At 39.3% G+C, this 27,423-nt stretch overlaps 2 protein-coding genes across 2 annotated transcripts in view; one reads left to right on the top strand and one right to left on the bottom strand.

Moving 5' to 3' along the window:
• PYGL (glycogen phosphorylase L) overlaps window positions 1-1,242 on the top strand; it is a 34,515-nt gene extending 33,273 nt beyond the window's left edge. The window contains exon 20 of the mRNA XM_016145810.2: window positions 898-1,242. Within this exon, the coding sequence (XP_016001296.1) occupies window positions 898-1,074 (177 nt within the window). The 3' untranslated portion in view covers window positions 1,075-1,242. The remainder of the gene's footprint in view (window positions 1-897) is intronic.
• Window positions 39-26,862, bottom strand: ABHD12B (abhydrolase domain containing 12B). The gene is made up of 13 exons (XM_016145811.2): window positions 26,726-26,862; window positions 22,462-22,589; window positions 21,504-21,606; window positions 19,707-19,826; window positions 17,764-17,794; window positions 15,392-15,437; window positions 15,157-15,286; window positions 14,691-14,728; window positions 11,736-11,815; window positions 3,762-3,844; window positions 2,556-2,634; window positions 1,847-1,965; window positions 39-1,735 (listed from the first exon to the last, which is right to left on the bottom strand). The coding sequence occupies exons 1-13, from the start codon at window positions 26,785-26,787 to the stop codon at window positions 1,708-1,710; spliced, it is 1,047 nt and encodes a 348-aa protein (XP_016001297.2). The 5' UTR covers window positions 26,788-26,862; the 3' UTR covers window positions 39-1,707.
• Between the last annotated feature and the right edge of the window lie 561 nt (window positions 26,863-27,423).

The following is a 27,423-nucleotide window of genomic DNA, read 5'->3' as shown; positions in this document are numbered from 1 at the left end:
TAGTCATTAACAACATTTAAATAAACAGTTAAAGAAAGTGCAGAGGGGAAGCTTTTATTCTCTTATTTTAGCAAGTTTCCAGAATCTGAATAAACTGATTTCAGACTCTGTTCTGCAGTACCGTAAGGAATAATGGTAGTTTCAGTTTTTCTTTCAAATGCTTACAATGCATTGCTATTGGTTTTGAATAATGTTCTGGTCGTTTCCAATGAACTCTTAAGAGTTCTTTACAAAATCATGAGGCTGTGAAATCAATCATTTCTTATGTTCTTTTCTATAAAATTATGAGATTTGGATAGTACAGTATTTTGTTAAAGATAAAGCCTTAATTGATCTTGTTTTGAAACTCCAATGGAGTATTTGGGATTCAATATAACCCTCCTGGGGTATCTTCCTTCAGAAAGAACAAGAGAAGTAGGTCCATAAAGTCTCTCATTGGATGGTTTGCCTGACAGCTAACATTCTTGATTACTGTTTTTCAAACTCTGTGAGTCACAGAGTTTATCTCCTGACATGGCATCTAGCAGATAATGAATGGTAGTCCCTTCCCTTCCCCTGTAGTTTAAAGGAAGGTGTCTTCCTTCAAAATAAAGCATGAGAAATATGACTTACATGCCAAAATATTGCAACTATAGCAAAAACTATCGATTATATAATTTATGTCCATGGCTTCTCTGAAAATAAAAAATATGTTTTCATTCTTTAGAGAAAGATATACTCTAAATAGGAGAAAATCACAATCTGCCCTATTTAGTTCTTAACTGTGAAGCAAATGTATTTATGATTCACTGTATTTTACTCTGGTCATTTTCTCCATGAAATGTGCTTGGATATGTTTGGCTTGATATTTGTCATTAAGCTCAGGTTCTAGGCCTTATATTCCTGTGTTGTTTACAGAATCCGAAAGCCTGGAACACGATGGTACTCAAAAACATAGCTGCCTCGGGCAAATTCTCCAGCGACCGAACAATTAAGGAATATGCCAGAGACATCTGGAACATGGAGCCTTCAGATCTAAAAATTTCCTTATCTAATGAATCTAGTAATGGGGAGTACAAGGCCAATGGAAAGTAAGTTGTAAAATGTCTCTAAGAAAAATATCTTCTTATTGGACTTGAACATTTTTGCAACATTCTTTGTTTTGTTAGCTAATAATCTAGTTAAGTATCTCTGGGAATTGGGAGGGAAAAATGTGTAACTATATTAGGGCTAAAAAAATAAAGTGTCGATTTCCAGGGGCTACATGAGTACCAAAATGTGTTATTTTATGACAAATTGAGTAGCGTGCTAGGACTCTCCCTGATGCCATTCAGAAAGCTAGAAAACTGCTTGGAATTTTTAAATGCCATTTAGTTAACTAAACTAAAATATAAATTACTTAACTACCTTGGGGCACCTTTCTTACACCGCTAAGTCCAAACCAGAGACCACCTTATTCACAAATATCCAGGATGTTTGGTAACTACAGAGTTTTAGATGGGATCCAATTTTTACCAAATTCCACAGTGAAGTTTCAGCATATTCCACTTTGTTAAAGAACTTTCCATAAAGCCTAGTATCCATGCTTTGTAGATGTCAAGTAACTTGTAGAGATGTCAATGACTTCAGCTCATCCAAACACCCCAATAGAATTTTACATAAAAAAATAAACATCACAGGTGGTGTTTGGACCAAGTCTTCACTGAAGATTTCCACTGCCCTCAGACCTCAGCCCCACTGCTGGCTCAGGAAATCTCTGCAGAAAAAGGACCTAGATCAGCTCATATGCTTTCCCCACCTCATGGTCTAAGCCAGACAACCCTAATTGCGTTTAAGGAAAGATCACATTTAGCAAAGCAACTCTTACCTCACAGTTTTCAACAGTGTGGGGTGTTTACAAAGCAAGTTGTGTTGGAAGCCAGGAGGAAAGATCACCATCTTGACCCTCTCTTTGTTCCTATATGCATTGTATGCAATTTCATAGAGCTGCAAGGGACAGAAAGAAACACAAAGGCTGATCATCAAAGCTGTTGTTTTTCTAATCTTATTTCCCAAAAGGGTACAGAAACTGCCAACTTGTGGAGTTAGTCCCATTAAGTCAGAGGTATGGGGACTCTCCACATTCCCAACTGACTGCCTAAAGAACTAAAAGCTGTACAACTAATATAGAATAATGATAGAGCCTCGTCCCTCCACTGCCTATACCTCCCTGCAAATAGAAAGGAAATTGCGATGGACCCATTCTGTTTGGTTAAAAGAAAAGAAACTGCATCCCCACTTTTAGAGGTACTACAGGAGAGACTACGTGGAGGTTCCCATAGCAGTGTGGGATCTTCTTGACACTTGTAGATTTACAGACCCCCAAATGAGGAGCCAGGGTCCACCACAGACGCTCCTTTGAGCTGAGTAGCAAGGGCACTGATGCTTATACACCAGGCAGCATGGCTATTTAGGACCGTAGAGAATCCTGTATCCTGTCAAAGACCCTGCTTTGGACTCTAATCAAAGTTTGACTGGAAGAGAAGATGGTGAAATAAGTACAGTATGTCTCAGTAAGGACCAAGCTCTTGGTTTACCTTTTTTCCAAACTCCAGAGGCACTGTGAGGTCATCCTCACCATGAAGGATGAGAAGGGGAGAAGACAGGAATTTAACACTAGGAAAAAGTAGAAGAAAAGCATTCAGTTCAAGAATTATACATTGGGATTCTGCCTCTTCTAAGTTAAAGCTTTAGCAAAAAAATGAGGTTTGCCCAGAATACAAGAGCTCTTTCCTTCCCTCTCAAGAATAACAACTTCATATATAATAAACTTCATATATAATAAACTTTTTTTTTCTTTTAGATAAGACCCTCCCTCTTCTATTTATTTGTACAATTTATTAGGTATTTACTTAATTTAATCTACTTCTATGTGATTTTTTATTACTGAATAATGAATAAAAACACTGAAAGACTGAATTTGTTCAGAGTTAGAGGAACCTCATCTTTTTCCTTATTCTACCTTATTTCATAATATTTGGGATGTTGTAATTAAGACTGTTCAAGACAACAAAATAACTCAAAACCCCAAAATAACAAGAACTACCATAGACCAAAGAGAATGCTTTGTGGCAATTTATTTACTTTTCCCCATAAATGCACAGGATGAACATACGAGAAACAGATTTGATTAGCTTCCTGGTCAGCCTCCTAGGATGGTAATTTAAAAAGACTGTGGCATGAAGAATGGCTTATTCCTCCCTTCAGTGGCATTCTCAAACAGTAATCCCCACCCAAATTCTAATAGCCATCCATCTGTGCCACCATGATGCACTGTTACTCCTGGTAATGGCACATCCCTCAAGTGTGTTGAAATGGAAAAAAATACTGATAATGACAACCTGTTTGCAATCACTCAAATTCTCCAACTGCAAGAGAGTAACTTGCCAAATTCTCGTTAGTGGACTTGCTCTCAGGTTAGTAGACTGGATAGCAGATGGTTACATGGGACATAAGACCTAGAAGTTGGGGATTCGCCCGAAGAATGTTAGGCTAGTCCCTAGAGGACCTTTCCAAGGTCCCAATGGGCCCTACATCTACAATTCTGAATCTGCAAAGTCATCATTTACTCATAAGAAAATATCAAATACTAAAAATGTGTAGATATATTACCCCAAATCCTAGTACCCACTTACTCTTTCAGACTTCTCATCTATCCATCCAGTAGGTCACATGATAGTTACCCTCCAGAATCCTATACATATGGTAATATAATAATAGACATCTTTTTATCATTAGCTTACTTTTCATCATTAGGGAAGACTATTTTGTCCTTTCTCAAGGCATCCATAAGTGTGCATAAACATCCTGGGAGTTTCCGGTAAATCTATTAAAGAGGAAAAAAATTATGTCATTTGTTATAGTTTCCCATGATGAGCTATGGTGATACAGGGAGTAGTACCTTTCAAAATATCATAAACTTTTCTTTAAAAAAAAAAACAAAAAAAACTTTTATAATTTTAAAAGTAATTTATGTTACTGTAGGGAATTTGAGAAATACAGAAAGGAACACAAGAGAAATAAGTCACATATAATCCCACCATCCATAGACTATCACTGATAACATTTTGTTGTTTTTACTTACCATCTTTCTTTAAAATACAAGTAGCACCACTAACTTATCTCTTCATGTTCTTAAAGGAGCAATGGTATGCATAAACTAAAAATTGCTTCTACAGCGAACATAATTAACTGGTTTAGTTGGGGGAGAGAATATTCTGATTAGTTAAAAATTCTGGTAACGTATGCAATACATAGATCATTGGTTTTGTAGGACTTAAACATTATAAAATGTTAACTAGGACTTAATATTGCCATGTTTTTATTTTAAAGGTGTTTTAGATTTTAATAATGACCACAATTACCATTCTAAAGGTACTGAATTTTCTCTTTATGGGAAATTCCAGTAAATAGAATGCTAATTAAATCAGCTTTTACTGTATGTTTATTAAGTCAATAGGTAAATTGGTTTATATCCCCTAAAAACCTCTACTTCAACTGAAAATGAGGAAGGAACAGAAACCCTGAACAATATTGCACCTTCCTCACAAATTTCAATCCTACCTCCAGCCTATATCCCAAATCCATTCACTTCTCTCCATTTCTATAATCACCCAGCCTAACCCACCCTTCATCTCTTGGATTACACCAACAATTCCAAGTGGCCACCTGCTTCCACCCTTGCCCTACTATAATTTGTTTCCCACAGGTAAACCAGTGATGAAACGTGCCAATCACATCCTATCACTCTATTGCTTCACATCCTCTGAAGGTACTTGGATTAAACTCAAATGTCACTTTGACCTTCAAGGCCCAACAGTTTAGCTGCTGCTGCCATCTCCAGCCTCGCCCCCTTTCACTAAACGCCTTCCTGTCCACGCTCGGGCACTGCTACCTTCTGCTCCTGAAACACATCGGCCTTGATCACACCTCAGGGCCCTTGCCCTTGCTTTTCCCTCACCCCAAGACCACCTTATCATGCAAGTCTCAGCCCAGGTGATATTTCTTCAGAAAGGTTTTTCCCTAACCGGCTATTGAAACTTACCCTCCCACCACCCAGTCATTCTCTACCACATTATTCTATTACTTTCACAGCACTTCTTACTACTGAAATTCCTCTTACTGTGTACTTGTCTTTTCTCTGTCTCTCCAGTGTATAAACTTCATAGGACAGACCGCAACTTTCTTATTCCCTGTAGTACTTTTAGAACCTAGAAGAGGTCCTGGTACCTAATGAACATTCAATAAATATTTGCTAAACATGGATTCAATCTGTTATGTAAATAACCCTGGTGTAAACTTTAAGCTATTATCAGTCATTTTTATCTTAGTGTGACAGAATTTTATTCAGATTTTATTCCTTGGAATAAATTTGTAAAGAGGAAAAACTAGCAAAGCATTACATGTCTGGTTGTGCCTGAGAGGGGAGTGGGGAGAGAGTTAAGTGTAGTAAATGGGACGTTGCCTAGGGAAGGAAATGGGTACAGAATAGGTAGGCTGCGGCCAGCAAGCACCAGCTTCACAGTTTTAAAAAGAAAAGAATTGCGTTCACTGTAGAAGCAATTTTTAGATTACGCATATCACTGCTCCTTTATGACTATGGAGAAATTATAGTTGCTATAGCATGTCATTTGTTGTAGTCTTCCACTATGAAACTTAAAAAGAATAAAACCTTTTTTCTGATTTTAAAAGGTGATTCATGTCATTGTAGGAGCTCTGGTACATTGTAGGGAATTCGGTAGGAAACTGGGTACAGAATCTGTAGGTTGGGGCCAGTAAAGACAGGCTTCTGCTTCGGTTTTGGTGTCGGCCTGCTGATTCCAAGAACCTCCGGGGTGTCGGGGTTTGTCTGGTCTGCATATTTTCCCCTGGCATCATAGATTTTAATTCAGGTGCCATCTATAGATCCCGACACTGCCTCTCCTTCCCTTTCTTTCTTTTTCCTCGTTTTACCCATACTAAGAGCAAAATTTCTTGTTTCGTTTTCTTTTTTCTTTGTCTTCTGATTCTACCACACCTGGAATCAGGACTCCTCTGAGGGAAATTCAATAGGAGAAGCCCTTCGGCAGTTCATCTCAAATTCCAACAGAGTAGGAAGAAGGCCAGCCCAAGTCAATCTACTCCCGTATTCCTCACTCCTCACCAGCCAGGCTGCCCCTTGAGACTCAGAGGTCATGCCATCCCCTCCAGCCCAGACCACAGCGATGGGCTTCTAATTGGTCTCCCTGCCTCCTCTCTGTTCTAGACTATTGCAAGATAAATATTCTTAAAATACCAGTTACAGTTACACAAAATCTGTTACAAAGCTTTGGGAGTGCTACAGTACTTTAAAAAAACAAAACAAACTCCTAGCGTGGCTCCGGCCCATCCAGATCTGGCCACAGTCTTTCATTCCAGAGACTATACACCTTCAGTCTGTCTGCCTGAGGTTAGAAATTGCAAGACTGAGTCCCATTTCCTTTAAAAGGGTACGTGGCTCTTGGGCAAGCCTCTGAGCCTCCATTTCCCTCAGCTCTAGTAGAGGCAGTGATGCCAGACTCACAGAGTCACTGTGAGGATGTAAAAGGGTAACAAGTGTGAAAGGGCTTATATGAAAGGCCTATATGATTCTCAGCTATCTTATAACATATAATTGCCCCATTCTGGCCATGTGCCTTGACTCACATTCTCCCTTCCTCTCTATGTTACTTAACTACTCTCCCTCACCTTCAAGAAAAAAAAGCTTAGGGTCCTATCAATCAGTATGAACTTACCTAGGTCATAATTGGTTAGTGGCAGAGGCCAAGTTTGAACTCAGATCTTTCTGGCTCCATAGCCCATGCTGTTTTTCCACTGTGTCACGCTGCCTTCCTATTCTGAGTAATGAAATTGACTCCAAAGTGACACCTGGAAATCTCTGTCATTGGTTTATATCCCCCATTAATTTCCTACTCCCCAACTAGACAGGAAGCTTCTTGAGGGTAAGGATCTATGCCTTTTACTACATCTGTATGTCTCCCATAACATACATTTTCCTATTTAACAGTAACATTCAGAGTTATGGCACTCCACTGATAATAAAAACAGCTAATGGCCATTGAATGCTTACTCCGTGCCAGGCACTATTATAAATGCTTTTCATTTCTTAGTTCATTTAATTATCGCAACAATCTTAAATGCTGTTAATACCCCATTGTACAGATGAAGCAGAGCATCAAAAATAATTAGCCTAAGGTTACTCAGCTGTTAAATGACAGTCCCGGAAATCAAACCCAGGAAGTGTCACACCAGAGGCATGATTCTTACAGACAGCACACTACTGCAGGGGTGCAACACTTCTCCACCACAAAGTGCCAATTAAACTAAGGTTTTATGGCATTTAAAATTAAATTCCAACTTTAAGTTAATGGGAGATTTCTCGCTTCTAATAATACAGGAATTGTTACAGACCAAATCTTGTGCCAAAGACAACTAGAAAAGCTGGAAAAGATGTTTTTGAAACTTTTCTTTGAAGGTCAGAGGCCTACCAAGGCAGTGAGTTCTTGAATGGTCTAGATCCCAGAGAGAAGGGAAGCTCAGAGGGTTAAGCCTGACCTTCAATGCCTCTGTCCTCCATTAGACACAGCTGCTGAGTCAGAACAGAGCAAGAAAGGAAAGGCTCAAGAATTCAGAACAGCTGACACAAATAGATGAGAACATAGTAAGAGAGTAGCTTTAAACCTAAATATATCATAATTACATTAAATTTAAACAGACTCAACACTATAATTAATGGACAAAAATTTGTCATACTGGAAAAAGAAATCAAAACCCTACTATACGCTGCTTATAAGAGATTTACATTAAATATAAAAATTCAGAAAAATTGAAAGTCGAGGGATGGAAAATGATGTACCATGCAAACGCTATTCAAAACAAAAGTATACTAATATCAGACAAAGTTAGCTTTAAGTCGAAAAGCATTGTTAATCACAAAAGGGGGTATTTCATGATGAAAAAAAGATCAACTCACATGAAAGATATAAAAATTACATTAATAGATATATGTTTCTAATAATATAACCTCAAAAAATCTAAAGCAAAAATTGACAACTAAAATAGACGTAAATGCACAATTATGGTAATTATTTTAATACTCTCCCCACAAGTAACTGATAAAACAACTAGTCAAAAAAAATCAGGATATAGAATTAAATAATATGATCAACAGTCTTGACCTAATTTACACATATAAAGCACTATACCCGAAACAGTAGAGCACATTCTTTTTAAGCATATGGAACATTCACCAACATTGCCTACATGTCAGGACATAAAAAAACTCGGAAGAAATTTTAAAACTTAAAATCATACAGAGTATATTCTCAATGTGATGATGGTAGAATTGAACTAGAAATCAGTAACAAATATCAAATCCCCAAATGTATAGAAATTATGAAATATACTGCTAAGTAACCCATAGATCAAAGAAGAGACAACATTATAAAATATTTTGAACTAAATTATAATTAAAATATATTTCAAAATGTGAGATGCCATTGAAGAGTGGCTTAGGTGGAGTCTCCTGTAATGCATAAATTAGGAAAGAGAAAACACTGAAAACAAATTATCCAAATACCATTTCAAGAAAATGTTTAAATAACAACAAATTAATGAAAATAAAAGGAAATAATAAAGTTAAGATCAGAAATTAATAAAAATAGCCTACAAAACAGATGATCAACAAAGTGTAAGTGGTTCTTTGAAACAAACTAATTAACTCTTGCTATAAGCTTTGGTTGCCCCCCTTCTCCTTGCCCTTTTGTGACAGAAGCCATTGCTTCTGGGAGGTTATGTGACCTTCCCCCAACCCTCTCACTATCTCCCTTTACTCAAACCTTAGAGTCCTATGTAGATCAGGCCAAAGCTAGACTTTACCGGAGGTTACATCTTGTCCTTCCTATCCTACAGCCCTCATTCAAATGACTTTGTAGGTTTTCCTGAAGAGTACTCTTTCAATAAATCATACACACCAAATCTCTGCCATAGGCTCTGCTTACTAGTAGAACCTGACCTAAAACTGCAATTTAAAAAGCCAAATAATAAATAATTAATTTAAAGATTAATTTGTAAATACCATTTTCACGAATTGAAAGACTCATTATTAGAAAGCTGTCAATTCCCCAAAATTGATCTGTAGATCCAAAGTAATCCCAATTAAAATCCCAGAAAGTTTTTTTTTGTAGAAATTGACGAGTATATTTCAAAATGTATGTGGAAATGCAAAGGGTCAAGAATAGTCAAGACAGTGATGAATACAAAGAACAAAGCTAAAGAACTTATAAAGCCAGATATCGACATATTATAAAACTACAGTAATTAAATATGGAGTATTCATATGAGCATGGACAGATAGACATGGAAAGAAATGAAAATCTACCAACAGATTCATATATACATAGAGAGAGACAGAGAGACAGATACATACAAACATTGGCACTCCAGAATGGCGGGGAAGGTTCATTTAGTAAATAGTACTGGGCCAAGTGGATAGCCATATCCTACATATACAAAAATACATACCTATGATATAGCTCTAAATGTAAAAGATAAATGTTTCTAGAAGATAACATAGAAAAGTATCTTTATAATCTTGGGGTGAGCAGAGTTTTAAACAGGAGACTTTTATTAAAAGTATTGACCACTAAAAAATGTTGGTAAACTGGTTCACATGAAATTTAGGAACATCTCTTCATTACAAGACACCATTAAGGGAGTAAAAAGGCAAAACAAAATAGTGCAAATAAATCTTTAATGACTCTTCCTGTGAAGAACTTCTACAAATAAAAAGGTGACAATTTAAAAATGAGCAAAAGACATCAACAAATATCTCATAAGAGATGATATCTAAAAGGCTAATAACATATGAAAAAATGCCCAGCTTCATTAGTCATCAGAGAAATGCAAATTAAAACCACAATGAGATATCAATATGAGGCAAGGATATTAAGCAATTGGAACTCTCATACGCAGTGAGTGGGAGAGTAAAGTGGCAAAGTCACCTTGGAAAACTGTGTGGCACCATAACTACTAACGCCGAACATATGTGCACCTTTTTATCCAGCAATTCCACTCCCAGGGTGTACTCCAGTGAAGTATGTACATGTTACAGAATATTTGTTCAAGAATATATAACAATAATATTGTTAATTGTACAAACAGAAAGCCACTCTGTCCACAGACAGTAGATCAATAAATTGTAGTATATTGATACAATGAAATACTGTATAACAACAAAAATGATCAAACTGCAGCAATACATCATAGATAAAATCCTATTAATATATGTTGGATAAAAAAAAATAGAATACATCTTACGTAATTCTACTAATTTAAAGTTCAAAAACAAACAAAACTATTGCTTAGAGGTGCACACATGGGTGATAACACTATAAAAAAAAGCATGGATATGAATACCATAAAATTCAGGCTAAGGATTATATCTAAGATGAGATTTATTGGATTGGGAAGTAACATCTAGGAGACTTCTGGGATGCTGATACTAACTTCTTGACCTAGGTGTTGGTTACATGATGTTCAGTTTATAGTTATTTGTCAAATCATGTATTTCCCTATTATATTAATTTTTTAAATTATAAAATTTCAAAAAAGAAAAGTAAATAGAAAGATCATATCTGAATTGTTAAATACCTACACATCAGTGAATTTAGTAGTAATTGCTTGTAGCAATATAATAGATGCTCAACTAATGGTTATCTTAAAGTGAATATCCAATTGTCTAGAACCATGTTTGAAAATGTTTTATTTATTAAATCTTAAATTAGTCAGCATTCAGTATTTTAGATTGTAGAGAGAATTCCTGTATTGAGTTGGAGCTTAAATAGTACAGGCATTTTCAGGATTATATGATTCCGTGAACTAGTCGTCCCAGAAGTAGTGAGCTAACTTTCTCTGAAATAGTTAAGCAAATTCCAAGAAGTTCTAAGATGTTTTATTATACAAAAGATTCCAAAAGTTGACAGTTGGATTAAAATATTCCTATGATGTCTTCCAAAATGTGTGTGTGTGTGTGTGTGTGCACGCGCATGTCTGTGTCTGTGTGTCTGTGTGTGTCTGTGTGACTGTCTCTCATTTCTGACATTCATATGGAGGTATGATTATAAGCAATTGAGCATTAGACTTGAAAAAAATTATAACGTTAGAAAAAAGAAAAAAGAAAATAAAATTATAACATTGGGATAATCTACACAACAGATTTTTAAAAACTACATCTTGTCACTCAATTCTTTATACTTTATCTTCTTAGAAAGATTGTCTTCTCTATCTCGGATACTGTGTAAAACCATTCGGCAGCTTCCCTGAATTCTCTATAGAGACTTTTTATCATAACATCATGAAAGATATATGGCTAAAATTCATAGGGCCCAAAATGACGTATGAGAGGTTTATTGGCACTTAAAAAAGAACAACAATAAACCTAAATCAAGTTTATCTACTTAAAAATTGTAAAAGATAAGAGATAAAGCTTTGGCTCTTAATAAACCACTGAATCTATTAGAAGAAAACAAAAGGACTACCAAACCCAAAATCTATTGTGCCATCCTTAAATAGCAATGAGCTAATAACCTGTCTCAAGTTAGAATAACTTAGAAACATATAAAATTTGTTAAGAAAAGGAAAGTAATTAATAAATATGTGTGCGGAAATACTTTGACATCTTGCAAAGATAAGAGCCTCACCTTTAACAAGGGATAATTGATACTTGCAACCCACAAATTGGTAAATGGACATTCCAGGACAATAGCATCAACTGGGGATCCTTGAAAAAAAATAAAAAGAAATAATTCCCCTATTATGTTTAAATATCACTTTTCCTTAATAAAGGGCACTCAAGGTCTTGTACATGAACTACCTGTCTCAAAATCATTTGTGAAGCTCATTAATAATGCAAATTCCCAGACCGCGCATCAGAATTATCAAGTCAGAACTCAGAATCTCAGTACGTTTTTAACAAGTTCTCACCCACCCACCCAAGAGATTTTAATGTATGTGGTAGTTGCAAACCACTAACTTCTATAACACAACCAAATTTTCATGGCTTGGATCATTTAAGAGAGCAAAGAACTATGGGAAGGAAGAGTGTTCTACAGTCTATTGTTAAGAATGTGCCAGAGCCTGAGTAGGCTGGTTTTTTTGCCAACACTTCCTCTGAGAAAAATTAGAAAATGTGTGTCAGAGGGAGATATGTGAATGTATATATATATGTGTATGTTTGAAGGCATCTGAGAGCTACTAAATCAGTGAGATTTTGGAGAGCCAATACCAAAAGGAAAATGTCAAGAGTTTGAGCTGCCTTGTCCCTCAAAGCAGTTGAAATTTTGAAAGCAACAATGGTGGCCAAGAGGCTTAGAACTAGACAGAACTTTCAGCATTCTCATGGTACCGAAAACACAAAATTAGAGTTCAGGATCTGACAAGGAGGAGAGCCTTAGTAAATTTCTCAGGCTTTTTGTTTTGACCTCAAAGGATGACACCTTGGAAGTAATGGTGAACTAGAAAGAAACCAGCCCTCATAAAGACTGAAACCCAGCTTAAAATCAGCTCAATCTCTGATTGGATTAAAGTAATATCTTTCTACTATAACTGACTTTCATGAGAAAAATTAATTCTTTCTGGAAATAACATTACCCCTAGCCTCAAATTATGTTTACAATTTTCTATAAGCAATGGCTACCACTTCATTAAAAATAGCTAGACATAAAAAAGAAAAATAGCCATCCCAAAATGAAAAAGCCAATAATGAAATAGATCAATGAAAGATCTAGATATTAGAGTTATTGTATATAGACTTTAAAATAACTTATGGTAAATGGCAAATAGTAAAATTATTAAAATTGTAATAATTACTAAAGCTTTACTATATTGATATTAAAGTATTAAAAGTCTCACATTTAAAATTATTTACACAAATTTACATGCATTTATTACATATATAGACACATAATTTAAATATATACTAGTGATTACTATATTCATGAAATCAGAGACAAGAAAAATTTTAAAAGAAACCTATAAATTCTATATAATCAAATAGTAATCCTAGAGCTGAAAAATACAAGTTAATTGAAATTAAGAAATCAACAGATTAGTTAAACATCAGTTTAGAATCAGCTGCAAAGAATTAGTGAACTGTGTAATAGATCAAAAGAAAATACCTGAACTAGAGCACAAAGAGAAAAAAGTTTGGAAAACCCAGAAAAGAACATTGGAGACATACAGGACATGGGAACAGAGCTAAAAATATATACATATAATTATAGTCCCCGAAGAAGAGGAGACAAGAATGGAGCAAGCACAAAATTTGAAGATACAGTGACCAACATTTTGCCAAACTAGATGAACATCAAGCCAGAGTTCAGAAACGCTATCGACCCCAAGCAGGATAAGTATTAAGAAACCTACACCTGGAAAAATCATAGTAAAACTGCTGAAAAACAAAGACAAAAAGAAAAATCTCAAGAACAACCCCAAAAAAAGTAAGCATTATCTTCAGATGAACAACAGTAAGACTGGCTTCCTAAGAAAACAGTGAAAGCCAGGACAAAATGGATAACATCTTCAAGATGTTGAAATAAAATTGCTGCCAACCTAGAATTCTATGCCCAGTGAAAATATTCGTCAAAAATGAAGATGAAATAAAGACATTTCAGACCAAAACTTAGAGAATTCATCACCAACAGACAGGCAGAACAAAAATCCCAGATGGAAGTGCAGAAGTGCTAGAATAAGGAGCAAAGAAAAAAGAGTAAATCTAAATAGTGACTTTATAACACAAGAATAATGATGTTTTATGGAGCGTGCAATATTGAGAAAATTGAAACACGTGATAGCAAGAGTTCATAAGTTGATGATATAAATGGAATTAAAGTGTTCCAAAGTCATGGCATTGTCTAAGAAGCAAAGTATTCATTTAGGTGTTTAGTTCAGATAAGACAGCATTGTTGGCACTGTGAAGGGAATGTCCACAGAGAGCTATGAGAGCTTAAAGGAGCATTGAAATAATGTTTAATTTAGTTACGTAAGTGATTAAGGGTGTATAGCAGGTGACTTGTTTTAAAATGTTTACGTAACTCAGTTGACCTGTATTGCCAAGTAAAGTCTGATATAATGTGAGAGATTACAAGCTTTTAATGCACATCAAAATCATCTTGTCCTAGTCACAGAGATTCTAATTTATTAAAATAGCTGGGATCCAGGAAATCTGTGTTTTAAAAAAGCACCCCCCAGGAGATTCCAATACAGGCAGTTCTCAGCATACTTTGAGAAATGCTAACATAAATATTATGTAAGAAGGGCTGCAGAAAGCAAGCCCTTCCTATTATTTCATAATTATTGCCCTCTCCTATAATCCAAATTACTCCATAATACCGTTTATTGTCACCTCACAATGAGGGCTCTTTTAAAAATAATTTTAACTCTTTCCTTAGTATTTATTTTTAATTTCATAATCTTGAAAAGCAGTTATTGTTTTATATTAAATAGAAAAAAAGAAAGTTTGTTTCACTATCAGAAACTGTCTAAAGTTGGAGTGTTTTAGGTATCTCTGTGTTCAAAGTGTGCACAATAGTCTCCTGATTATTTGTAATTTCCCACCTCAAGCCAAGAAATTATACCATGTAAGCATTTTATAGTACCTTTCTCTTCTAGTACTTTTGCAGCATTTGTTACAACTCTGTAAAACAATAAAAATTAGTACATCTATGAAGCAGTGACTTAACAGTCAAGTAAATAGTACAAAATTCAGCATCCGGTATGGTCATCTAATGAGAGCTCTGGACCCTCTGGTTAGAAAATGCACATAGACACAAAATTTTGCACAGGATTTCAGGGGGTTCCACTGACCCTACAGTAAGAATCCTTTCCTCTAAAACTCTCAAGGAGAGTTCTGGAATAGGCTTCAGAGTCACAGATAACCATAGAGCTGAAGGGACCCTCCCTTGTTTTATAAACAGACACAGAGATGGCTGGGACTCCAGCCACATGTGGGAAGAGAAAGAGACCAGAAAAGAGTCCCCGTCTCTAGATCAGTGCTCCTTCCACTGTGCACTGCTGCCTAAAGCCTCAAGGACCACCTGGGGACCCGCTTCAGACCCCACTTACCCTGTGCCCAGAGAGTGGCCCCAGAGACACACAGGGGTGGTACCACTTCTCGCTTTGGTCCACTCATAGACACATATCGCATCCGCAGTCAGTCCCTCCTCTGTGGGCTTACCCGTAGAGTCCCCGAACCCTGGCAGTAAGGAAAGGTAAGCACAGCATCACCGCCTCAGAAGTGAGGGTCATCAAAAGCCTCTTGCCTCTTGAAAAGTCTTTGAACACTGTTCTTAACACATACCTCTGTAGTCAACAGACAAGACATGAAAGCCACCATCACTCAGCACCTAGGTGACAAAGGAGCTGTTATCACTTTAATTAGAAGATGTAAAAGAAAAAGTGGTATAACCTACCTCTTCGACAGTCCCATAACCCTAGCTGTGACGGTCTAATAGGCAAGGAGAAGGTATATTTTTGAAATCTGGTGTTCGACTTCAACCTTTAGAAGATCGGACTCGAGGGGAAGGAAGGAAAGCAGCATGGCAGAGCAGGGTCGAACAGCCTGGTTCGCACTGTGGCTCTGCCATTTATCAGCTGTGTGACCTTGGACAAGCCACTTAACATTTACATATGTGAATATTATTCTGAAAAGTAAAAAAACAATAGTAACTGCCTTCATGATTTTTGGAAGATTACATGAGATGACATTAAAATATCTTGGTACATAGTAAATGTCTTTTTTTAAGAATTCTTTTGAGAGTAAGAACTCTATATGGAATTGTAGGAGAGGCAATTAAAGAATGGGAAGATACTTATATTAAATATAAATATTGAAAATACAGACATCACTGGAATATGTGAAACCACTTCCAAGCTCCAGGCAGATTAACGAGCAAAGAATAAGAAACAAAATTTTAAATAAAATTAATTATATAGCTAGAGAAAGAGAAGAGAGAGAAAAGGACAAACTTTACTGTGCAGACATTTTTAAAACTAAACTCTTACAACAGTCCTATAAGGCAGGTATTATCCCTCATTTTGCAGATAAAGAAACTGAGCCTTGGAGAGTTTAAGTAGTTTGTTCATGGTCACCCAAATGGTTAGAGGCAGAACCAAGCAAGATTCACACTTGGGTCTGCCTATGTCTGAATGCTGTGCTTCTCCCACACCATAGATCTAGGTGGCTAAATCTCATTGGGAACTTTTAAATACAAATTGAACTAATAATGAGGAACTAACTAAAATTCATTAATATCAATATAAACTATATTCCCTTCAAAAAAAGTTATGTGACAAAAATGGCAGTTAAGCATCCAGGAAAATGTGTGTTGTTTGTGGTGCTGTAAATTGAAGGACCACTTGCCAATACAGCTCAAGAATAGCAGCAACAGATCCTACTCCTAAGAATTTATCTCTAGGGGAAAACAAAAAAAATCCCCAAAGAAGAATAAACTAAATACTTAAAAGTTTTCTGTAGCAATACCAAGGAAGGGCTAAGGAAGTTTGGTTGGGTTGGTTGGGCTGGGAAATGATAGTGTGGTAAGTGGTATCCAGAATCTGCCTCAGGGAAGATGTCTTATCATACCTTCTCCACCCATCCCAACTACCATAAGGATGATCTGGCCACTTTTCACACCTACTCCTCCAACTCTTCTTTCTGTGCACATAGGGACATACAATTCAGCTTTGCCAAGAGTAGGAGGAGGAAAAAATACATGTTGTCACGGACATCGGCTTCACCACCATCCCACATGGAGTGTGCAAAGAGTAGGGTACAGAACAGAAAGCAAACCTAAAAAATACAAGCATCATCCTCTTAGACAAAACTGCATCCGGACCATCACTCCTCATCCAGAGTCAGCTCTGACAAGGCTGTGGTGAAAGAGGGGCTTCCTGTCTGAACAGGGAAGCTACTGGAGATGCTGGGCCTGGAAGGGTTCTGGGCCCCACTCATCCTGTTAAATCAGGAAAGGGCTGAGGTGAGAGCTGCCTCGTGGGAGGAGAGATCCTGTCCTGTGGTCAGTAACTAGACAAGCTGCCTGATCATCTATGGCAGATTACCTAACTAGAGTGTGGGAGAGGATAAACAGATAGCTTGCCTGGCCAGCTCTGATTCAGAGATGGCTAAGTGGAAAGCCTGCCATGTCCCTCACACTTGGAAATGCAGGGGCTGCCCCCAGCAAACTGGAGTCGCAAGCTAGTGAGGAGAGCAAAGTGTGGCCACCGTTCCACTTTGCAAAACCTTTTAGGGAGCTGAGGCCAGAGCCTGAATGACTTTTAAAAGCAAATAATTCTATGTTTTTATCCTATACCACAAAAGAAAAAAAAAAAAAGTTGTTTCTTAGAAGGAGTGACTTTCACACTTAGGGATAGTCTCTTAACCCATCCCTCATTCCTCAGAAAAAGCAATAAACATGTCTTCAACTCCATCTGGTGATGAAGAAGGTAATAAGTTTATAAAAGTGTTTAGGACTCAGATGTTCACATCTATTTATATCCCCCATGGTCAATGCAGGAAGAGAAGCCCATTCTTGGGATTCTGGGCCCCAGACATCAAATCCACTATGGGGAGCTTTCAGTGGATAACCATGCTGAAGAAGATCTTATGGCTGTAGCCCAGAAGAGAATAAATGGAGACATAAAATTGGTGCCTCAAGGCCCCTTCAGACATACCTTGACTAGATTAAGCCTGTGAGAAGCTGCCCTGTAAAAAAGGTTTAAAAAAAAAAAGAGAGAGAGAGAGCAAGAATTAGGAATTGGGATGACAAGTCCAATAAAAATCACTATCATGTTGCAGACATCTGATCTCACACCTATCTTTTTCAGGTTAGAGAAATAAATAACTAGGGGAAAGGGAAATGTTTTTGGTGTCACAGCCCACTTGGATGTGTCATGGTGAATGATGGATGGCTCCCCACTGCTGCCTTGTTCCTCGGAGTGAGTGCTGGATCGCAGGCCCCTTGTGCTTCTCAACATGAGCATTTGATGAATAAGCATTCGAGTCCATCCCCTACACTTCTACGCAGTAAAACTTATTTCTAAGAATACTTTTAGAAGCTAAAGGAGAGTAAATTCCATAAAGTGACTTTTCAGAAAAGATGATGCAGTCACGTTCAGTAAACTAAGACCTGCCTGCTCCATGTCCACTCTGCCATTAAGCATGAGCCGAAGTGGAAAAAAGAGACTCATAGCACTGGAGGTTCAAGAAATATGCTTTTCCAAAAATAGTCATGTTGTCAACACTGTATTGACTACATTAATAAAAAAGAGACAAAGATGATTCGAAAGGCAGCGGACGTTTCAAAAACCATTTGAATATTGACTTAGAGCCAAGTTTCTTAAACTTGAGTGAATCATGAAGGCTTTGAAGATATGGCTAAAGCTATGGACACATTTCCCAGAAAAAGTGTATTTATACTTCAAATTTTATGTACAAATTTGGTGAGGGGGTTCATGGACCCTCTAGGGCTTTTGTGGACCCCAAGTCTAGAGCCACTGTTTTCAACAAGGTTCACCATTACCTCCAGTTTGGCTTCCTTTCAACTCAGTACTGTTGATAGCAAGTTGAGACTTCCAGGTGGGGACAGGAGTAAGCGGGGCTCACCCCAGAGCCAGTAAATATGCACAAGCAGATTCACACAAAGGGGCACACATGAATGCGTGGTCCACATGATTCTTTAAATAAGGACATTGAAACACGATATCCAAGTTTGCACTACCTGAACAATATTAAACAATGGTGGGAAATGTTAAACTCATAAGAAATCTTTATAAATGTGACTCTAAAATGGACATCTCGAGACAGCCCCTTGAGCAAAGGCAAGCCTTGAGAAAGCCATCATCTGACAGAAAAAGACAGTGAGAAAAAGAGACATAAGCAAGGAAGCCCAGGGGCAGATTCCAGGGCTTGTCACATAGTTTGAAGTGTCCCTCCAGAGATAGAAGAAGGTCTGTGGGTCTCTGAGGCATGCTGCCCCTCCCCCAAGGCAGTCAGAGCTGATAATCATCACCCACCATAATGACACAGGCCCCACTGAAGGATCTGGCAGCACATCAAAGGAGAGCCAGGCTTCTGGGAGGCTTCTTTGTTACAAAGCAAGGTTGGGACCACAGAGAGTAAGCTGAGGCATCTGTATTCTAGATGAGAATTCGTCAGATGGTCCCCAGTACCTACAGTCAGAATTCCAGGTGATCTCTCATAGGGATTCATGCTCAATAAAGAAATCTCCATGTAGTTTTGTGAAAACGCTATTGATATGTAAATTGCTCTTCCTTTCCCCATATCTCATGCCTATTCCCTTTCCTGTCATCCATGGGTTCAATCCATCATTTCAGACACTCTTAGCTAGTAAAGAAACCACTGCCTTCTTTGAAATTAATATCTAAATTTTGGAAGTTAGTGCCCCTCTCAGTTAAGGATCCACATTATTATACATATAGACTACATAGATTTTTTTAAAGGAGAAGTCCACCTCCAGAACACCCTCAAATTTAAAGGAAAAAAAAAATGTGGAGACATGCTTACAGAGTTGAAAACCTTTCACTCTCCCACAGGGCTGAAATGCTCTCTCTTTAACACACAAACAAACAAAAAAAATCCAAGTGAAGGCTCTGACCTGTGCTCTGCACTGCCATGAAGATAAATAACAACTGGGTTGCCATCACGAAGGGCGGCTTCATACCAACAACGATCCTTCCCTTTGGCTTCGTCCCCCCGGCAGCTGGGAACTGTGTGCCTGAAGAGCAAGGAAAGGTTTTAACAAACATGTACAGAGAGAATTCTCTACCCGTGCTGAATTCCAAACACTCCTTATCACAGTCAGATAGCTAGATAGATAGATAGATGATAGAGAGATAGATATAAATATATTTTACATAAATTTATAGATATAAACTGTCGCAGGAATATACACACGTGGTAAAAATCAGAATACCACAAGACGTCTGTAATGAAAACCACCGTTGCCCTGCCCCACCTCCCCCATGCACAGAGACAACTCCTTTGGACTATTTACTGTTTTACTTCTGAATCCTACGCCTCATAATCTTCCAACACTGCAATCCTTAAATGCAATCCATCAAAATGCAGTGAAAAACAAGTGAAAGATAATAGATATTGCCACTTACTGTTGGTTTGGCTGAACAGATAAGTTGGATAGAATGTAAAGGAAGCCAGTTTAGGTAGAAAATAAGAACTTTAACATGAAACTAAGCTCTTCTACTGAAGAAATCCAGCGACCTTGTGGTTTTAAACACCTGTCTGAGCTCCCGTCTCTCCACTTGTTAAACTAATGAATGAACGCTGAATATATAAGCACTGCCCTATGACATGTCATAAGGTGACTTGGAGAACTAGCCACATGATGACAAGTCTTCAGTCCCTTCAATCTTTAGGGGTTTTAAGTCTGACATCAAATCCCAGGGCCTCCGTGCTGAGAAGACAGGCATCACTGCCAGCTAGATAAGCCACCTAGATGGCTGACTCACCAAACCAAGGACCAATGGGGCAAGAGCAAAGAATTAAAAAATTTTCAAATTTCCACATTCTTAGCTGAACTGTACCCTGAAGATTAGGAAGAAATTATATGAACCAATATTGGTTCCTAAACATTCTATGATCACCTGTGATCATACAAAATATAAAACAAGGCCCTGGAAACTTGGCAGCCAAGAAAAAGTAGTAGAACCAAAGAGAAGAAAATATTGAGATTAGCATAGCAAAAAAAGATAATAGAATGCTTGCTCATGACTACATTTAACAAATATTTATTGAATGCCTTCTCTGTGCAAGCACTGTGCTAAGCAGTAAAAGCCCACCAGCAAAGTCACCTTCAAAAGTATGGTCTCATAAGAAAGACAAATATTAACCAAACAATTACACAAACATTTATTTAATCACAATAGGAAGAAATGCCATAAGAGATAAACACAAATTGCCACTAACTAAAATGGGGATGAGGAAAAGCTTCCTTGAAAATTACCAGTCTGAGACCCAAAAGATGAGTAGGCAGTTAGGCAGAAGGCGGACACAGAGGAAGCAGAGGGTAGAAAGAATTGTTGCAGACAGTGTGTCCTGTGAGAGTGGCTTGGAATGCAAGGAGACCAGTGGGTCTGGAGTAGAGTAGGAAGGGTGGTGTGGAATAAAGCAGGAGAGTGAGCCACAGCCAGGCCCTTCCGGCCTGTGAAAGACCCAAAGCACAAGGCAACACCTAAAACTCCAAAGTAAAGTCCCTGAAAAGCAAATTCAAGCAGGTCAAATGTCAGTACAAAGGGAAGGTGTATAGGTAGCTTCCAGATGCCTCCAAGGAACCCCAACCTCTCCACGGGCAAGTAACACAGCACTGCTCACCCTTGCCTTTGTACTTTGAAAACTCCATCCATCAAGTTACCCAGTATCCAATCGGGGCACTCACCAGATTCCCAGAATCACCCTAGGTTCAACTTTGATATAGAAGTTCACTGTGTGAGGTATCTTCAGCTCTGGTTTCTTTAAATCCACAAGAAATGGTGCTTTGACTGGAAAGAAGAAATCATTATCAACTCCCAGAATCACATTCTAAGTCTTTTAATCACAATCAAAAAGAAGTAATTAGCCTCACAGTTAACATGTTTCCCAGTTGCAAGTTACTACACTAAATTCTTAGCAAAGTATCATATTTTATAAACTAGGCTAGCCCACAGAAGAGTTGCCAAAAAAAAATATATCTAAAACTAGACTTTAAAATAGCACCAGTAGAGTAGCTCATAATAGTTTATTCGATCCTTATCCTTATCTCAAGCTGAAAGCAGAGGAGACCACTCCCCTAAAAAGGTAAGAGGACCTAGAAACAAATAATGAGTGTTCTGCTAATGTCAAGCATTCTTTTTAAAGTGAAACCTAATCATTAGCCACAAGCCATGAAACGTCCAGGATAAACGTATACCTGAGGACATGCGGGTGAGAATATTACACATGTGCTGGAAGGACTGTGGCTCACACTGACTGACAGCACTCAGTGGGAAAAGCATAAAAGCGAATAGTCTATCTCTATCTCTCTCTCTCTCTCTCTCTCTCTCTCTCTCTCTCTCTCTCTCTCTCTCTCTCTCTCTCTCTCTCGTAAAAAAGCAGAGAATACGGTTAGACGATTTGAAGACTGGGCCCCGGAACTGAAACCCTACCCACAGGCCAAGTTTTTCTATCTGTGTACAACAGATTTTGCAAGGACCCATGCTAGAGCCCAAAGTCAATATTCATAGATTTCAGGCTACATTTAACCCTAGCCACAACTTTATAACTGACATGTCTTTTTCATTGTACCACAACTTTCAGGATAGTCAGTTCTCTGTTTGGGAAAATATATATAGGCACTCTCATGAAGGGTATATACTTACAAAAATTTAAAAAAACTAGCATGTCCATCAGAGGAGGGAAAATGTGTTCTTTTAATGATTTACTAGTAAAGCTATTGTACTGAGTGGCAATTTTTCTTCCAAGTGTTGCGCAGCATTGTGGGAAAGATCTGCAAAATATTATGAAACAAACAAGATATTCAAAATGAATCTTTTTTCTCTCTCTCTCTCTTTTAAGGTCTAAATCAAATTTCTGAGACTAACGTGGGGAATTATAGGTGATTTGGCATTTAAGAATTTACAGAACTATATGTAATTAGGGCAGATCAGGACTGGGCACTCAGGTACAACCAAGTGAGGAAAGCGAGAAGACATGGCTCCAACCAGCAGCTGGAACAGCCCAAGCGTGACAGGACAGGGGAGGAGGGAACATGGATACACCACAGTCAGGCTTTTTCCCTTAGTGCCGCCCCATAGAAGGCCAAGGCTGGACCTGAAGTCATCAGGAAACAGGATTCGATCTAACAGTTGCCACAGTTTTCAATCATATCACAATTCAGTGCTGTATGTGTGAGCTAGTGGTAGTAGTAACGCAATGAGCGAATCATCATCAGATCCCCACTCCTGTGCCTGGGTCTTAGGAATAAATGAGCCAATGAGAGAAAACATCCACTTCCGGGTATGACATCCCTGGAGAGAGCAGGGTAGGGAGTGAGGGAGGACCTGGAGCTTGGCTACAGCAGAGTTGGGGCCAGAGAGTGGGACGCAGCGGGCCCATGCACACCTTGTTTATCCTGCTGTTCCCTGAGACACAAACTGGGAGCCATCGGTAGACAAGTTATGATCCATGAGGGATCACTAATGCCACCTCTGTCTCTAGCCATATCTCTCATGAGGATTGACTATCTCCTACCTTTGAGAAACAAGGGATACAAGAGGTTAGTGTCTCCATCTCCTGCTTCCAGTTTTGTCCACATCATCCATTAAACAAATCCCTTTCCTTACTGGGAGCTGTCAATGTGAACACTGTTCAACGTAATCAAACTGTGAGGTTGTGGGGGGCTGGAAAGCATTTTTGATGAACTGTTTCCCCTGCCCTGATTTCTCTGCTAGACCATAGGCATTTTAGAAGATAACTATTATTATTACCTGTACTTTGCAAATGAGGAGATTGAAAAGTTAAGTAATCTTCCCCGGGTGACAAATCCAGTGAACTGCAGAGCCACCTGTGCCCAGATCTGTCTGACCCCAGAGTTCTCTGATGATCCCTAGTGAGCTGTCATACTCCTGGTGAGTTTAACTTGCCATCCATGCAAGCAAAAATAAGCCCCAGGAACAAGGATGCTCTCCGCCAAATTCGGCTCTGAGAGGAGGCTGTTTCAGGAAACCCATGTCCCTTTCCGTGCCTTTGCCCTGTCAGAGTCCCTCCTCCATCCCACTTCCCACCCCTTTCCTGCTCCTGTATTCTCAGGAGCTTTCTGATACCAAAGTATCCAAGAAAGACCTCTAAAAAAATCCTCCCTCAAGTGTTAATCACTTAAAGGTCAGAGAGCTTATGTATGTTTGGAAGAGGGATGAAGGGAGAAGATAATGAATCTCTGATGAATTTCCAGCTATTCTGCAGGGAGTGGAACAGATATGTGGGCTAAAAAGATATGAATAGCTCTTCAAATACATCAGACATGGGCAACTGCCGACTCATGAAATCAGCAAGAAAGGAATGAAAATGCTTGTTGCATAATACTTTAAAATAGCCTCCACGAAGGTGATAGGAAGGAGAGGACATTGTTGTTCTGATTTTAGAGATAAGAAATCAAAACCCACAGATCAAACCAAAATGGGCAGAACTGAACACAGTTTGAATTCTTCTGCTCCCTTCCAGCTGGCCGGCTCTGGCTGTCTTTCTCCTGCCTCTCTGAACTCCAGCTACCTCACCTGTTAGGCTCCCGCTAGGTCATCTTTTGAAGGTAGCAGGGTGCTTAGGAGGCAGAGGCAGTAGAAGGAAATATGTTTCTGTTTTTAAAGAATAATTCATACAGGACTCTTCTCTCAAATAGCTCAAGGCACTTCTCTGAGAAGCACTGTGGGAAGAAAACAGCAACCGGACTCCTTAGAGCATCAATAATGCACAGCGGCTTCTTTCAACTAGGGAGGTGTCAATCTGACTTCTCCTAGATCAGTAGGGGATCAAAAGTCACCAGTGGCTAATAGACCTTATTTGCGCAGAGGGTGCAGTTTCAGTCCACTCCCCAGTAACGGCCAGCCACATCAAATGGCCACCTTGATGTTCCGGTGTTCCTTTGCCTGCCCTTTGATCAGCTGTGGCTATAACTGCACAGCATCCCGCAGGGCCCACAGAACCCAGCTGGATGATTCTTCCTGGAGAAACCTGGTGGAGCCTGAGTGCTACAGGGCAAATCATTCATGCTCCATCCTCAGAGGTATCTACAAAGCAGCTTCAGGAAACCCAAATCTAACTGCATTTGGCAAGACAACTACTCCGAATATTAAGACATGCTGCACATTCATCCTCTGTGTTTATTCGTTCAGCCAGCATGTATTGATCACCAGGCACCAAGTGACATCTGTGTTCTCCCCTCTTCTTTCCTCCCAACCAAATCTTCCCTTTCCTTCGCATCCATTCATGTGTCAAAGCCTCTCTAGAGGCTCTTCTCTTTTCGTCCCTCTCACTAATCATAATCAGGGCTTCAGTTTGACCCTTACTTATTTTCCGATTGTTTTCTCACCATTAGCCCCGTCGTCCCAACTCTACGCCTGGCCCCGGACAAGAACCACATGGCATGTAATGGTTCTTTTACATTCCACGGGGTCCAGCATAGGGATAAGCTCCATAAATATTTGTTGAGCAACATGTTGGAGCTGAAAAATAGGGCACACAGTGAGCCCTCCATCAATGTATGCTGACCTAAACTAACTTGGCTCCAAGGAACAAAAAAGGATACCAGATGTTGGATATCAGCCTCAGCACGTCTTAAATTAGATCAGTAATTTTCTGCTCGGATGAAGAAATGCACTAGTATTTTATTCCTTCAAGAAGCATCTCTTGAGACTTAAGTTTCGGTAATTAGTAAGGCGAGTAATAGAGGGTCCCCAACTCCCGATTTCCCACTCCGTTATCAACAAAGTGAGTCGTTCTCTAAAAGCACAAACTGCAACTTTGATTCTCTGCCAAATATATGTTAAGTAATTAGCTATCTGCTTTACAGAGCACAGGAGAGGAAGTCAGTAAATGCCAGCTTTGCCAGGACAACCAGCCATATTAGGGAAGTAAGGCCCATGAATGTGAAATTTGAAAAGAGCAGTCAGGATAGTCTGAGTAGTGGTCAGACCCAACCCAGAAGCGGGGCTTGGATCTGCACTGTGGGGCCAGGGAGAGCTGCTCTCTGCTCCCTGCCCTGAGCTGCAGAAGGAATAGGAGAGAGGAGACGGGTGTTTGTCCTCACCACTCAGACATTCCAAAGTGAAGTCTCCTGTGCCTGGATACAATTCTTGCATATTTTGTAATCAGCAAAAATTAAACAAAAACCAAGGAATAGCAAGAAGAAAAGTAAACAAAAATGCTAATACTTTCCCACTCCAACGAAACAAAACAAGATACCCTACTTCCTGGGTCCAGTGTCCCCAACTAATACCTGGCTTCACTGCAAACAAGACTGGTGAGATGTTGCTGGTGGATCCAGGTAGTTTAAGATTGCTGTTTAGGCCAAGGATCCGTGAGAGGAAGAAAATAAAGAATCCATTGACTTAGACATTTCAGATTTAAAGGATGTAAGAACTTGGCCCAGGCGATGCCAGGTTATGGTTTCAAGGCCCTGGAATTCCTCTCCGGCATTGTGGAGGTGTGTTCGTTTTTTAAACGCATGCCAGAGAGTCCACACTCAGGGAGCTGTCTTTCCCATCCTTCTCCATCCACCAGATAGGTCCTTGACCTAAAAGGATTTCATCCCAGACTGCAACATAGATTATTATTATCACTATTACTAGTATTTTTCAATTTGTCCTGCATATCAGTAAAATGGTCACGGCAGATAAGCTATTTGCAACCTGTACCATCTTTCTGGAATCTCTGTTTCAGACGACCCAAAGGGATATATTACTAAAAAATCAAACCCGCGAGTCTCCCCGCCCAAAGTAGGGGCTGAGGCTGAGGAAGAGGGTTCATCCAAAGAGCCCTGGGGTTCGCAGAGCTCGAGGGCCTCCGAGGCCCTCTTGCCCCGCCCTCTCTACCCCATCCCGGGGCAGCCCGAGCTGTCCCTGCGCTCCCGGGTGGACAGAGCGCACTCACCGCAGGTTCCGCACGACCATGTCCCACCAGTCGGCCACGCAGTCCTGCTCGTCGGTCTCCATCCCGCACCGTGTGCCGAACAGCCACCGAAAGAGCTGCCGCCAGGAGCCCCGGGCCGGGCCGCGCCCCGCCCGCCCCCGCGGAGCCGGCCCGCCCGCCAGCCCCGCGGCGGGGCGGCAGCTGGGCAGGGCGGCAACCGCGGGGCGACGGAGGCGGCCTGATCCCACCGCGGAAGTGGGACACGGCCTGGAGCGGGATTTGGGGCTGCTCGCGGGGCACCGCCCTCTACACACACGCACACTCTCTCTCTCTGACACAGATGTATAATAGAAACAAATTTCCCGTGCCTGTAGCTAGCTCTACATAATTTTATTTTCTATTTTATTTTATACATCTGTATATGTGTGTGCATACCCTGCATGACGAAGTAAAATGTATTTTTACTATGGTAGTAATAAAATAAAAGTTTAATAATCACAGCTATAGAAGATCTTCATGAAGAATATAAACTTTCCTCTACTTTGACCTTTTTTTTTTCTTTCTTCCGTCTTTCTCTTTTTTTGGAGGTGTCCTCATCCCCAGTTACCCACTTCTTTCACACAAGCACACAACCCCTATCATCATTACTGTACAAAGAATTTCTTTGGCTCCCTTCTATTGAGAAATGGTTTATCTGTCCACGGTTTATGAACTACACA

The sequence above is a fragment of the Rousettus aegyptiacus genome, unplaced genomic scaffold (genome assembly GCF_014176215.1).
Source record: "Rousettus aegyptiacus isolate mRouAeg1 unplaced genomic scaffold, mRouAeg1.p scaffold_m13_p_3, whole genome shotgun sequence".
NCBI lineage: Eukaryota > Metazoa > Chordata > Mammalia > Chiroptera > Pteropodidae > Rousettus > Rousettus aegyptiacus.
Note: the sequence above shows the minus strand (reverse complement) of the source record. Positions and strands in the feature narration are given on the sequence as shown.